Source organism: Anser brachyrhynchus, assembly GCF_964034855.1.
Source record: "Anser brachyrhynchus genome assembly, chromosome: 6".
NCBI classification, from domain to species: Eukaryota; Metazoa; Chordata; class Aves; order Anseriformes; family Anatidae; genus Anser; species Anser brachyrhynchus.
In genome coordinates this window covers 27,637,071-27,652,541 of record NC_137700.1, presented here as the reverse complement: position 1 = coordinate 27,652,541, position 15,471 = coordinate 27,637,071, and the positions used below count along the sequence as shown (strand labels likewise).

General features: G+C 33.5%; 1 protein-coding gene across 3 annotated transcripts in view; it reads right to left on the bottom strand.

Annotated features, from left to right (window-relative positions):
• PCGF5 (polycomb group ring finger 5) overlaps window positions 1–15,471 on the bottom strand; it is a 60,665-nt gene that overhangs the window by 10,132 nt on the left and 35,062 nt on the right. For 2 of the 3 annotated variants that reach the window (XM_080598205.1, XM_080598204.1), the window contains exons 3-8: window positions 14,251–14,347; window positions 8,812–8,867; window positions 8,630–8,689; window positions 6,130–6,278; window positions 5,460–5,558; window positions 4,021–4,110 (exon numbers count right to left, since the gene is read on the bottom strand). In XM_080598205.1, coding sequence (XP_080454331.1) covers window positions 4,021–4,110; window positions 5,460–5,558; window positions 6,130–6,278; window positions 8,630–8,689; window positions 8,812–8,867; window positions 14,251–14,347 — 551 coding nt within the window. Of the gene's footprint in view, window positions 1–2,058; window positions 2,119–4,020; window positions 4,111–5,459; window positions 5,559–6,129; window positions 6,279–8,629; window positions 8,690–8,811; window positions 8,868–14,250; window positions 14,348–15,471 lie in introns of all 3 variants that reach the window. The other variant, XM_080598203.1, reaches the window with a different exon arrangement.

The following is a 15,471-nucleotide window of genomic DNA, read 5'->3' as shown; positions in this document are numbered from 1 at the left end:
ACTTCAAATCTATATCTTATCTCTAAGTCAACTGTAATTATTTGTCATAAATATAAAATTCCTGTATCTGAATTTTATGTATTTCATGATTTTTATGTTTTATGACACATACTGGAATGTTCAAATAAATCCTCTTATGTCTGCGTTGCTGACATAATCCTAAAATTTTACACTTTGTAAAACAAGGTCCATCTATAGATGATGTATACAGTTTGATTTTTACAGGAGCTAGGTTCCTCTGGTATTAAAAAAAAAAAAAAAAGCACACTACCACCACCAAAAAAAACCAAAAAAACTCAGGTCAAATTGCTGTCAGCTGATTTTCTGAAAAATGAGGGCTGACTTTTCCCCCTCCCTGAAATCCAAACTCATCAACTTCAGATCTAGCAATACATTTTTATTAGTTCTTATTGCGAAAAATTAGCAAATAAACTATCTGAATCCCTTAATTGGACAAAACTGTTGTGGTATGAGAGGTAAGAATAGGCTTCCAGAAAGTGTCATAGAATATCTCAGTGCTTGCTGCTGGAAGTTGTTAACATCTCTTTTTTTTTTTTTTCACTCTGTCAGCATTTCATTTAAGTCTGACATTTTCCTCTTAACTTACTGATCATTTTCTATAGCATAAAAATCAGGAAAATCTTATTGTTTCAGCAACTGCATGGGCTTAAGTAGCCTCTGCCATAGGGCATAGATAGTTTAAGTCTTTTTTATTGCAAATTTGGAAAAGTCAAGAATTATTACAGAAGCTATCATTAAAACCAGTAATATTTTACTGCATCCTTCAAATGCAAGACAGACAAAATTCAGAGACCAAAAAAAGAAAGGTACCACTGCAGAGACCTACACAGCTTAAACTTTTCATGCTAGGGTACTGAAATGATCAGCAGAACTAAATGTGAACATACTTGCTGAGGATTTAAAAACTGGAGTGCAGAGAAATCAAAACATAAAACCAGAAGTATTCAGCAGTAGCAAGAGCATTTAGTAGAGAAGACAGGGAGCACCGTGTGTAATTAACACATGTATTTGTAGTATAAGAAATTGGTCTGATTTTCTCAGCTAGGATATGGCTACCACCTTTTTAAATGCTATTTCACTTGTTCTTCATGCTTCAAAACAAATACTTTGATTACATAAATTGCATCTAAAAGTACTCAACTCTAATTGGAAGTGCATACAGGCAGAGACCTCACTGAAAAATCTGCCATGTAAACAAGTGCTGTTACAAAAAAATACAAACCAACTGTACTAATAAAATACAATATGGTGGAGCAAGTATAGGTAGTGAGGTAGGCATGACTGTAAAGCAGATCACTCCCATCCACAGCAGGAGCAACCCTCTATAACTTTTTTTTCTCAAGTAAAAACATTACTTCAGACTTTCAAAGTTACTTTTAGAAGAAATTAATTCAATTCAAAATGCTCAATGAGCAAACTGAAACATTGCTTGATATATAGAGAAAAAAAACACCAAGCTGATCAATGAAATCTAGGAATCGACTTCAATTTGCAGACTCTGGAGGTGTTTGTTGTATTCTACAGGTAAGTCATTATTCTATTTCTAATTTGAAAAGAAGTGAAAAGAATATAGTAGCAGAAAAAATTAACACTTCTTCTCTCCATTAAAAAGAACATACGAAGTGCCTTAAAAATATGAAACCAGCGTGGTCTTTTTTGGTTCACTCTTCAGTTTTGATCCTTTGTCAGTGACTGCCCAATGCTACTTGTTAGAAGGATGAGATAACACTTAGAAGGATGAAGTTAGATAACACTTCCACACTGATGTTGATATCCAACTACAGAATGAAACAAAAAGATAACAGACCTAATGGAAATTAAAAATCTTATCTTTTAAGCACATAAAAACTGATAATTTGAATGGAGTATATTTATTCATTCGATAAAGCTACTATTGAATGAATGAAAATAGCCCTTGCTCATGGTGTTTGCGCACTTTATAATGAGATGATATAAAAACTCCACAATTTGGATTACAACTATAGTGTTGACAGGATCTTACTGACTGTAATATGTACAGTCGTGAGTGCCTCTTACCTGATATAAAGTGCCATCCTGTGAGCAGACTTGCGAAGATGAGCAGTTCTGACACCGAAACTGCGAAGGAGATGATTTTCTGATCAGATAAGAGGCATCCACAGCTGGACATATACATTTCTCTTTTTTTATTTTTTAATTTATTTTTCAAATGTAAAATTTAAAATTTATTTACTTGTTTAAAACAAGAAAGAATTCTCTAACGAATAAATGGATCTTTTCACTTAGCTATGCTACCTCTTGAAAGGTCCACAGGTGTGCCAGCAAAAGCTCACAGTGAATAGTACCAAAGACATAGCTAATGGATTTACTTGATCTTCATCCAAAAGAAGAGATCGTTAATTAATTACCATTGCAACTTCTGTTTTATAACAAGACCCAACAAAGTTAGGGAAATCAAAATTAGAAGCCCAGATGATACTAGATTTATCACCAGCACAATGTAATTTTTACAGGTTTTAGTTTGTCATCTCTGACTTCAGGGGAATGATTTAAAACTGCATAAAGGAGAAGACGAACCCTTACCTGACTATATTCTGTGTATGTAAACATAACTTACAAATCTAAGCAAAAGTTGTCAACTTTTATATTTATTTAAGGTTAAAACGATAGTTCTGAGACTTTTGAAAAAAAATAACCAGTATAAATAATGTCCTTTTTGTCAAGATGGCTATTACCGTTGCTTACAAACCAGTGCAACTGCCAAAGGTCCATCTGTAGGCATGGTCTGCAGGACTAAATTTCATGACAACTACCTGTTATCACTAAAGTTGTTGCTTCAACATTTCCTAATAGTACAACGAGTGCTAACAAAATATAAAATGGCTAGGCAAACACATACCACTGGTGTCAAGGCAGTACTAGAAAAATGGTACTTAGGGTGTTACTGGTACAGTTTGGGGTTTCAGTAAACATCAAATTTCAGTGCAATATTATTTTCAAATGTAACTAATACTTTCCTACACACTTTAACACCCTTAGTTCCTATGAATTTTTCACCTTTTTTTTTTTTCCCTCCAGATTAAGGTGAAACTTTAAGAAACTTTTGAATCGTTAACTCCACAGTGTGCTTAATCCTCTGTCTTCTCTGTCCAAGTCCCAGTGCATTTTAATTCCAAGTACTAGAAAGCTTAAAAAGAGTATAGAAAGTTCGGAATTTTCTACAGATTAATAAACTAACTTAAGTGCATAACTTTAGCTGTGCTCCAATATAGCCCCCACTGGTAGTGATAGGCAACAAATCTGCTTGTAGCATAAAGCAGTAAGGAGTAAGGAGTGAAGAGCAATCAATAGCCACATACAAACAAATGAATAAAAATAAAAAAAATACTTAGTATACAAGGAAATGTAAGAGCTACTAAATCAAACAATATCAGACCTGAAAGAAAGGTTGTTTAATAAATCAAATATTCTAAAATATACACATACGAGAAGAAAAACACCTCTAGCTGTGTTACCTGGATGTTAGTGCTTGTTATACAACATAGCTAAATAACATGGGTTTAATATTAACAGAAACCATCATAAATCAATTAGATTTCTCCCATAATTTTTCAGTGTTATGGTTTATTACCGACTCAGTAAAACAAATTCTAAATAAAGAACTGTCAGATGCAGATTCCTTAACTATTAAGATGTAAAAGGTCATTAAAAGGAAACTTGCAGAAAATAAGTGCTTGGAGTTTTCAGATAGCTGACTTAAAATTCTGAGCAGGACTTCTATTAAAATTCTGTATACCTGCTAATTTTAAGTTTCAGATTCTACACAATATACTTGCTGCAGAGTTTCACTCACTAGATCCTTTTTAAAATAAGAAATCCAGAAGTCATGCAAAATCAATTTTTAAATTCAGGGTTTTTGAAGGGTCATGGTATATATTTTGTGCCAAGCTGTGAAAGCATGTATACTCTCTACAATAAATACACCAAAACATCATCTATTAATAATGTAACAGCATTTACGTTTTCGCCTCTTAGTCTCCATCTTGTCATATAGATGAATTCCATAGTATGATCCTTTCCCATGATTTCTCCATTGCATAGTACATCCAGCTTAAAATACAACAGAACAAACAGTAAGACAAACTTATGTAAAATTTTAATGACTAAATAAACTCTTAAGAGAACCTCTGAGAATGAATCCCAGAACTTCTATTATAATACAATGATTCTATCAGAAATATGTATCAAATCTTAATAAATCCAACATACTGACAAGGTGCTATTTTGTACAGTAGTATTCCAATTTATTTTTTTCACTTTTATGTTTTCAATGAAAATGTTGACAGAAGAAAATCTACTAAACTAGGTAGAAAATCACTAGTAGATAAATGTTTCCTCTATTTATCAATGCCACACAGTGTCTGTTTGAAGATAAAGCCTTGTGTTGCATATTGAAGGTACTCTGCAATGCCCTTTCAAACCCAAACTTACAAAACCAAAGTACTGTAATTGTCAGCTTTTTAAAATAAGTTATGAATTAACTTAAAAATTTTAGTTTAAAAATAACTATAAATTACAAGGTAAATGCATTTCTGAGTATAAAGACATGATTCTTCATTAACTTGAGGACTAAAGGCATAAGCAAAAAGGTGTTTATCTTACTGTTAAAGATGACTGATTTAAACTGTATTATATCACCTTAAGTTTACCCTCCAGTGAAAATCTATGGCTGTTTTTTCATTACTATAGCCATAAATGCTTTCCTACTTTTAAGAGGAAAAAAATGTTTAAATTTTCAAGTAAGCAGATACCACATGACACAGAACTTTAAGGTGTCAGAGTGAGATTAATTAACGTAAAACTAAACCAAATGACAACAAAATGGCTAGTTGGCACATCACAATAATGTGATAAACTCAAGTTTATAACTCTGCAACCCACCCCTCTCTCCATAAAATTCCACGTAAATCCAGAGAAGGTATGTATATATATATATATAAATTCTTCCTTTTGAAAGATTCAAATATTCAAATGGTATTTTTTGTTACTTCTTCCTAATGACTGGATTGTTTTTTATATCTAAAGAAAATGAAATTGAAGAATAACTTGGTGTATGTCTAGTTCATCTCTCCCTTCCCCAACAGCTATTGGCTGAAAAGTTCATTAAGTAACTTTTTTATTAGCCACATGAAAAGAGAGAGCATTTATTTTCACATAAAAATACCTAAACTAATTTATCTCTCAAATTATTACAACTGTATGAGTTTCTTGGTTAGAAAGTTTTAGCCATTGTGATAAAACGAGGACTTCCATTTAAGGACAGAAAATATACCTTAGAACACTGAATAGTACTTAGTGACTCAGACTTAAAGATATTCCTCAAGTTTAAATATGATTGTCATAAAAATCTAATAGTTTGCAATGCAATAAAAATACAAGCATTGTTCTTTCAAATGTACCTCGTAAGAACTTGGAAGTTTTAATTTTAAGCTGAGAAACTTTTTAATAGTTCCCACAGTCACTCGAGTGGAACAGCGGATAAATTTCTTCATTAAACCCTAAAGCAACAACAGAACAGAAAAAGCATGTTAGAAATTATGGAACTATGCATTCTTGTTTTTCATTAAATAGCATGTAAGCAATCTTTTGTCAAGAACAGCTAGCTGTAAGTGATATTTTTGTTGAACCAGTAATCATTTTACTGCAGTCTTTTAATTCATAATAGCACCATAGGTTCATTTTTGTTCACTTCTTTGAAAGAAGATTTGGATCCCAGTCATTCAATGCACAACATATATGAAGAACAATCCTGAAAGCGTGAGGTAGCTCAACTGCAGCTAACTTTTTTAATATTTCTGTGCTATTCTGTAATCTGCTGGGTAACACAGTTATCTACCATCGATGCTGGAAGATACTATAATCTACCAAAAAGATAAACAAGAAAACTTTTTTTTTTTTTTTTAATTCCGAGATGCACGGAATTGTCTCAAACAAAAGGACTAAATGAATGTGGAAGTGGAGACAGGTAATCAACGATCTCTTGTTAAAATTTATTGCTAATTGTTACAGAAAGATTTGGTTCCTGCTATTCTGCCAACAATAACAACACAGATTATTTTTACTACTCACTTTTACTACATTATCTCCTGACTGCCCATTGTTGCGTAAACAGTCAAGGCAGATAGCAATCTGTGGGTCACTCCTGTGATAGTCTTTGTCTTCTTCATTTTCATCACATTCCTCATCTACTTTGGGTTTATCAGCTTTGGGGTTTTCATCTGTAAAATATGCAGACTGTATTATTTAAGTGTAAAACAACTAAAAGTCACAGTGGCAACAAACATTAACTGAAAACAAACAAAAAAACGTTTTCCTACTTCATTTTCAATTGTGTATTTTCCTTCATGTTAACGCAGCAATTTTAGTTCAGTATATACTTATATTGATCAATTAAAAAAATCTCTGAAAATGAAGTTTTACTACTGAAATTTTAATGTAAAACACACACAAAACATTTCTATGTGACAGGAAATGATTAAACACCCAACTCTTCGGAAAAGGTACCATCTCTTACAGTTTTCAAACTTTTAGAACTTCTCAATTTGAATTTCTGAATTCGAATCCTAAAACCAGCAAGGCTATCTACATGAGGGTGGAGCATAAAATAAATTTAAAATTTAAACTTTATATTTAAAGTTCAGTATTATACAAGTTGAAAAAAAAAAAAAATCTAACTTCACCAAAATGGACTCTGCATTCTACAATTAAAAAACATCAAGCCAAGAATGGAAGAGAGAAAAAAATAAAACAATTCCCTAACTCCACCCCTCTTTCCATAAGGCATAGTTTGGTGTATCACATTTTTTCCCTCATCTTTCTTGCAAATCCTGGGAATTGTCTACTTCCTGTGTTGTTCTCAGATAGTCAGTGTTAAACTGATTGCCAGAGAATGAGTCAATGTAAAGCTGGTTGCCCTTTGCTTTCTTCAGGTTAGACTGGAAAGTACCAGGAAGGATTTTTTTTTTCAGTATCACACAATTATCCATAAATTCTATCTAGTAACTACTCTCCTAGTGCATCATATCACCAATGCCTGAGATATGCTTTGCCTTTTTTTTTTTCCTCCTCCTTTTGATAATGTGAAAATTGTAATTTTGTGGATTTTATCACAGATCTTAAACACTAAGATTGGGAACTGCACTGGACCTGTGGTACATAACTGGTGGACTCTTAAACTAGACTATGTGACTGCAGGTATTGACAACTGAAATGGTCCCTTCTTACTGAAATTGTTCACATAAAATAATTAATTCTCAGGCAACATTCTAAATTCTTGTTTATATCAGAAAAAATATGTCATATTTTGTCTCAGTGTATTATCAGGGCTTTCAAATGGTTTGTAGAGCCAAATTTCTATAGCCCAAGGACACATTCCCTAACAAAGCTGGATACATCTGTAGCTCCTTAAAATTATATTGTGAGAGTTTGTGACTCAAAAAACAATTCCATCATTCATTATATTTAGTAACTGAACTCCATTAGGCTTATCATTAAATTATGGAAGGTAAGAACCAGAAGAATAAATTGATTAAAAGTAAGTCACATTCTACAAATTTGCAAATTGTAACTTTTCCTCTGTGCATCTTTACTTATATAGCAATAAATCTGTTTTTCGAAACAGTCAACAGGTCTGTATTTCATAAATATTTTCTGAATATTTTTTAAACTGAGAAAGTATATGTTAACATGTTGTAATAAACTAATATAACTTAAACTGTCCTGTACCTTTTCATTTAGCTATACAACTGAGGAGAAGAACTCAGCTGCTTATAACAGATGCCAAATGCAAGTGAACAAAACCAGTAAGAAAGAAAATGAAATAGTCTGAAGTTGAAAAAAAGATATTACAAAGAATGGAATGCAGAAAAGCACTGCAAGACAATCATGTGACAGCAATCCTTCACTAAAAATAGTGGGATTTGTATTTTTTTTAAGCTTAGCAGAGCCTTTCAGAAATATTTAAAAAGCCCAAATGAAGTAGGATACGCCATTAAAACCCTGAAGCAAAATTAAAGGGGCCTAAAAAGAGTTAGATGTATACCTGACTTAGCAGCTCAATAATGAGCTCTCAAAGTTCATGGGTCAATTACAAAAAAAAAAAAAAAAAAAAGAATCTATATAAAACAATTGTTTAGCATGTGTGGAAAACTGTTTTACTACTTGTCATAACTAATTCTTGACAGCCTCCTACTTCACAGCTGGTCAAACTTAGTAACAGAAAATAACCTGTAAAAAAGACTCAAGTTATTCTATATCTTACTGCATGTAATATTAGGAAAAAGAAGAATTCAAATGGAAAAGTGCATGAATGATGACTGTGAGAGCTTAAGGAAATGCAAAAATAATGGTAAAACAGCTAGAGTTTGTAAAACAACTGGTTAAAAGATAAGCAGCAGTAAATGAAGGCCCAGATTTTATTTACATAGATTTGTTAAGAGTTTGTGTCATCTTTGAATTCAGTAAAAATGTACATGCACAAACATTTGAAGGATCAGGGCTTAGTGAGGAGCCGAAACGTTACCTAGAATGAAGTAACACTGAGGGAGGAAGAAACAAAACAAAACATCACCTTGTCCATTTTCTTGAGGTTTGTTTTTCTTCCAAAATTCAATTTCTCGCTGCAGTTCCTCTAGTTAACATCAAAGAACAGTAATATGAATTTTAAAATCAGTACTACAGGTTTATCATTAGAAATAGTCATATTCACTCCATCCACCCAAACCAGTACCCAAAACCAAATTAGAAACTTACGCTCTCGAAGTCCAGGCACCAGCTTAAATATAATTTCCTCTAAGGTGTTATCCAGCCTTTCAAAGGGAAAAACAATACATTTCACATTAACTAGAAACTAGCATTTTACATATTGACTTTAAAAAACAAATACTTTTGAATAGTAAAATGAATTGTGTGTTTCTGGTAAATAATACATCATGGAAAAAGTAGTTGATTTTAGCCTGAGAGAAAAAAACATGCATTAAAGCTTATTTCAACTACCTCCGGAATGGATTTCTTCTAGAAATTACCAGGAAGTTTACATTTTAATGTATCAAGACAAAAAAGATGGGAAAGTGAAAAAAACATTATTCTGTAAAGTGTTTCTCTATAACACAAATTAAGAACAAACAAAAAATATGTTACTGCAAAGAAAATTTAGAAAAGTGATATCAAATCTTAAGGCCCAGGTCATGAGTAATAAGCACGAAAATGATACACTCCATTATCATACTGATTTTAAGAGTTCAAGTCCTTTCTAATACATCTGAGGAAAAATTGAACCTGTTCCCTACTCATTACAACATAGACAAACCAATACGGGCAGCATAAAGAAGCCCATACAGCATCCATGCTACTCTGGCTAGACAGTTCTCAGTACCCAAGTTAATTCACCAAAAATAGTTCTATTTATATCTGCCATGAGTTTGTCTAGCAGACAACAAGACACAGCATAGGCATGTCTTCCGATACCCTGATCTGATATGATCAATTACACTCTGTAGTGTCAAAAATAGCTATGACAGTACCTTCCAGAGGACACAGTGCATTTACCTTTGTTGTTGAAGCTAAAATATTTTTCTTCCCATTCTTCAGATTTACTAGTCTCCTATCCATTTAGTATATCATCTGCTTTTACACTCCATCTCACTTATCCTTCAGTTTCCTCTCTCATTGTTTCGTTTTTCTTCTCTGCCCTCTACATCTTCCCTTATGAATAGTAACTCACTGTCCACAGCCTAACAAAAACCCATGACAAAACCAAGTAATACAGACAGAGAAATTAATTACCTTGAAATTAATCCTGAAACTACAATATAATAATCGCCTTTGCTATATTTTAAATTGTCTTAATTCATCTTCTCAATTATGATACATATCTATCTCAATATACACATACAATATAAAGTTCTATTTGTACATGTATGTATATATGCTATTAACAATACATTATAGGCCTGTTATAAAATACTATTCACTATCTCTTTTTCACTAGTGGTGGTAAAGTAGGAAAATTACAGGATGATTTTACTGTTGAGGAATGCTGGATGAAATTTTAATAGATAGTAAGTCACATGTTATACTAAATACAGCAGCATTCCAAGTTCTCTTCTCAAAATAATGTGTGTAATTAAAAGTTTACAAACAGACACATTAACCAATCATCTTGTTTTGAGACCAATTCTCTATGTCACTTAATTGTCACTTCATGGAGACAGTCATAAAATAAGAATATTTATATTTAAGCTACCACCATGATCCATTTTTAAATTGTTTCTTTTATAAAGGCGAAAAAAAAAAAAAGCAAACAAAATTTCAGCAAGTGAAATACACTGCCCTGAAACCAAAGAAGCATAGAGAACACTTTCTCATGAATGAGAAGGAAAACAAAGTCATGGGACATCAAAACACTGATTGTCCGATACATGAAACTACAGGTCTACCTTTCCAAATGGCATACTTGCTCTTCTTGCCTCTCAATATCTAACACAACTAGATGGTACTGCTTTCTATGAAGTTCCCACAGGGGACCACTGGGAACTTGTGAACCTGTCCTGGAAATGGAAAATATGCTATTACTTGGAAACAATTCCACTTTGCAAGAAAGCTCCAATCTTCGTAACTTACACATTAACAGAAAAGAAATTAGGACTTCAAGAGAGAACCTCACTACCTTCAATCAAAAATCCTGCTAACCGTTCCTGAGGATGGCATATATATGCTGTTTTTTCTACATTTATTTCTGAGAATTCCCCCTTTGCACTTTTAACTGGTCTTCAATGGCCCAAAAGCAAAGTAGCAAGAAAACATAGCAAGAAAACATGTATGCCTAGCAAATTTATGATGCACACAACTTAAGCATACAACTTTACTCAATGGCATTCTTTTCCTTAAATGAGTGAACAGAAGGAACTTCTACTTCCTTATATATACTATTTAAAGCAAAATACCCCAGTAGATACAGAGGAAAAAAAAGTTGAAGAAAATAATACCTACTTGATCTTTGAGTACAGGAAATCTAACCTTAAACTATAGTGACGAATTTAGAAAATTAAGGGACAAATTTAGGTAATTGTAAAAATATTCTCGATTTCAGGTAAATCCAATAGTGCTCCTACCCTCCAAGGCTACGAGAACTCTAAGAGATTTGTATTTCTGTGGCTTGCAACAAACAGATTCCAAAATGAAACTACTTGAGATAACTCTGAAGTTGGTCTCGATTGTTTACTATGATACTTCCTGTTAAAGCTGAACCAAAAATATTTATATTTTAGACACCTCTTTGCACCCCCACATCCTCCAACTATCAAAACAGAATGTATGGAAAGAACCACCAAGCATTTATGCCAGCTTCGTGTAGGTTTTTCCCTTCTATGATTTTGTATGAGTTTTACAATCAAAGCAACTCTGTTAATTGCTAATTATCTGAAGTGAAGCAAATGAAGACTGTTACTCAGGAAAGCCTGCATTCGGAGAAGCGTGCTAAAAAGCATGCTTTCACTGTATAACCAACCAAAATTCTACGGAATATTGATAATAAATAATTGTACAAAATTAGGAAAGAATTCCAGAATTTAACACTCTTCATGGATTTTCATTTTAGAGCTCAATGTTGAATTTCAGACTTATGCTTATGGTTTCAACAGACCTTAAATACTGCTGAGGGATGTATCTAAAAAACTCAAGACAGCTACGAAGTTACTCAGAATTGAGTTTATAAAGTAGTTTATAAAGTTTATCTCAAACATCTCAACTAAAAACACTATTTAGAGTGCACAGTGCCATTTCTCAGAAATTTACTGCACTCTTGAGCAGTGATGGGGCTGGTCTCTCTAAAGAGAGAGCATAATGCATGTATAAAATTGTTCAGGCAACTTCTAAAAAAGATAATTCCTTTACATTGCTCATGTGCTCTTCCAATAGTTAGTTTAGCAAATGGTTAAAACTGTTTTCTGAAGTACAACCAGCAAACTACTAGTTATATGCAGTTTGTCGACAAATAAACCCCATTACTCTAAAAGGAGTTTCAGGAAATAATTCCAGAGAAAATAGGTCTTCCCACATTTCTGGCTTGTGATCTTAACTTTTCTCACCCTTCGAGCATTTCCTGCTTAAAGCATGTTATTATTTTACTAAACATCTACTAGACATTTCAGAAAACGCCCCTTTTCAGCTCCTCTGAAATAGTCCTGTCACAATAAAAGACATATTTCTAAAATGCTTTTGTTTTCAGCCTATTAGCAGTCTTCTGCAGTCTAACAGCATCTCCTGTTACGGCAGACACAGTGCATCAGATGCTGACAGGAGGTCAAAAAAATACTTGTGGTAAATATCTACATAAACCGTTTTAACCCTATCCTTCCAAAAACATTTGAATGACAAAGACTTAAGGTAGTGGCACCACTTAGAGTTGCTGAATTTAATCTTTCTCACCTACCCTCTTAGTATCTAACTGAAGCATGCACATCTGGGAATGTGCATAGACACATCCATCATAAAAATCAAAGCAAAATATGACAAATTATAGCAAACACAAGGAAATTAGAAAATAATACCACCTCTAGCAAACTGCAGATGTAAATGTTTATTTTAGCGCTGACACAAGAATATTTCTTCCTAAATTCACAACAGTATTGCACACTAAACAAACCCCGAAGAAAAATGGTACCCTCTGTTTTGTCTTTTTAACTTGTACAGAAGACAAAAGGTAGCTGTGAGAAGGAAGAAATGCTTCCTTAGGGCCAATCACTAACATCAAATTATGATTTTAAGCATCGGCATGAGTCACTCAGGATAGCCTTGCCTGGGTAGCAGCTGATTAATTTTACTCATTTTCACTGCACACACAGTGACCAAGAAACATCTAGTTTCCTTTTTACTGCTTTGGTTTCTCCAGATTCCTCTGAAGATCCATCTCATCACTGATTCAAATTCTTTTCTAGCTAAAATAAGCCGGTTTCCATTAAAAATAAACAAATAGTTCTCACAAGCATGATTAGGCTGTTGCTCACTCTCCCAATGTTTGGCCAGTTAAGTTTGTTATCTGAATAATCCAAATACTAGGCATGTAAAAATCCATCTAGAAGATCAAGTATGGAACACCTCTCCTAAAATTGCTTGGATCATATTAGGTGACACAGACATATATGGAAGGAGCAAACTATACGATGTAAGAAAGTTGAGCCTGTAAAACATTCTAAAAAGCAAACTGAAGAAAAACAGATGAGGAGAGTAAAAGTGACTCCTTTGATAGAAATGGGAAATACTTATTTGTGGGTTGATTTAGCAAGCATGTGTTCCATAATGAATATACTAAACAGCGCTTGTTTTCCTCAGCTAATTTTCACCCAAAGAATTTCTCTTCAGAAATCTTTCACCTCCAATAGACTCCCAACATGTATACTGGAGAAAGCAGGTAAATCAGTAGATCTTGGGGAAGGTGGGAAACGATAAGGATGGGGGGAGCACTTCATCATTTTAGGAAAACTTGAAATTCTACTATTGATGACGTTTCTTGATTTCTCTGTACTATACTTGTAGGATGGCAATCACTTTGTTTCAACATAACATCACCAGAAGAGAATGCAGAATTTCAAGAAAAATAATTGTCTGAACGAAGACGTGTGAGTTATTGTGATATTAAAAATACAATCTCCCAGTGACAATTTCAGTGTCAAAACCTTCTTTCACAACTCTCTTTTGATTAATCTGACAGCAATGTCAATTCAGATTGGTAAACCTACCCCTTGGAAAACATTCAGTTATTTGCGTGATCCTTTTTCTACATTGCTTTGCTCTAAGAAGGAAAAGTTTGCATGCAGTTTGGAATCCCCTGAATCTAGGGGGACGAGGAGAGGAAAAAAGGACTATTGAACTTCTGTTCATGTAAAGCAAAAAAGGTTCTTGGTTCATTTCTTTGTTTAACAGAGGTTTTAAAACATTTAATTTCATTTGTACAATATACTCAAGCCTTACTGTGCCTTTCCCTTGTCTTTCCTCCTTGTATTATATGTGAAAAATCTCAATTTACAATTTGTTGGGAGATGAAAAATTGACAGAAGCTGTGGCCAGAACAGTCAACACGTACATTTTACTAACAGGCAAAAAATTGAATTCTGTTTCAGGATAAGGACATTAAAAGTTGTTGGTTTTGTTTGTTTGTCCTTTCATTTCAGCAAATATGCAATGTCAGCTTACCTTAACATTTCTAGCGGATTGGTCTCATGCACTTGGTTGCCACACCTGGGACAGTCATTGCTGTCTTCAAAGTGCTGAACGATACAAGTCTTACAAACTGAGGGAGAAAAAAAGAAAAAAAGAAAGAAAAACTTAGACCAAGATCTAAGTAACACTGATTGAACACAACATAGTGATACCAGCTAACTACTTAATGCATCAAAGATAAAAGAGTATTATTTCAAAGCAAACAATTGCAATGTACCTTATCCACTCCTTGTTCCTCAAAGCCATAGCTAGTTCTGCTCTGCCGAGATACTGAGTCCAGCAGAACAGCTTAGACAAGCATTGCTTTAGAGTATGTGGTGTTTTTACAGCTTACAATTCACATGGCGTGGTAAAATGCAAAAAACATACCACGCAGCACATGTAAAGAACAGGTTCTGAGATAGCCCATTCTGTGGAGTGGTAGCCCAGCAGGAGCCAATCATCACTTCAGATGATCTGAAAATGATTCGCCTGCACTGTTTTCTTTCCAACAGAGATGTTGACAACTGAAAATACTGTTGTAAATACTTCTTTTAAGAGAAGAGTTCACAGAAATTGTACACAGGTTCAAAGTAGCTATGCTTCTCTTTTGACTTATGGTCTTCAAAAGCAGTGACAGAAATTACAGTAAACCTTTAATACTTGAACCTTATCATGAAAATCAGTATCATGACCATTGCAAGTCTAAATGAACCCAAACCAACAATCTGAATTTAAAACCCAATAAACTGAAATTAAACTAAAGAAGGTGCTACACCACTGTTGCTTCCAAATGATTAATTACAGACTTCAGATTTTACTGTCATTAATAAGAAAATGGAACATGACCTGACAAGAACAAATATGCCTGCTATTATTACTGTGCTATAACATTCGGAATGGAAGTAAACTCAATCCTCTGTTTATTATTGTTCTACCTAAACTGGAACAAGAGCTCATCAGTAAATGGACTAAGAAAAAAAATAAATGGACTGCTGCAATTGCAGTATGCTTTCTGCTGAAACACTGTAATTTCTTTCATCAATTACTTAAATAACTAAGATCACCTCTAAAGCAAACTGGTAAATCTTAATTATATGAAAATCTTTAAGGACAATCTTGGTGCTCTTTTTTAAACAAACAAACAAACCAAAAAAACATCTCCTAACAAGCTAGGTCTGCATTTACCTTTACTTCAGAATGCCCAGAAGTATT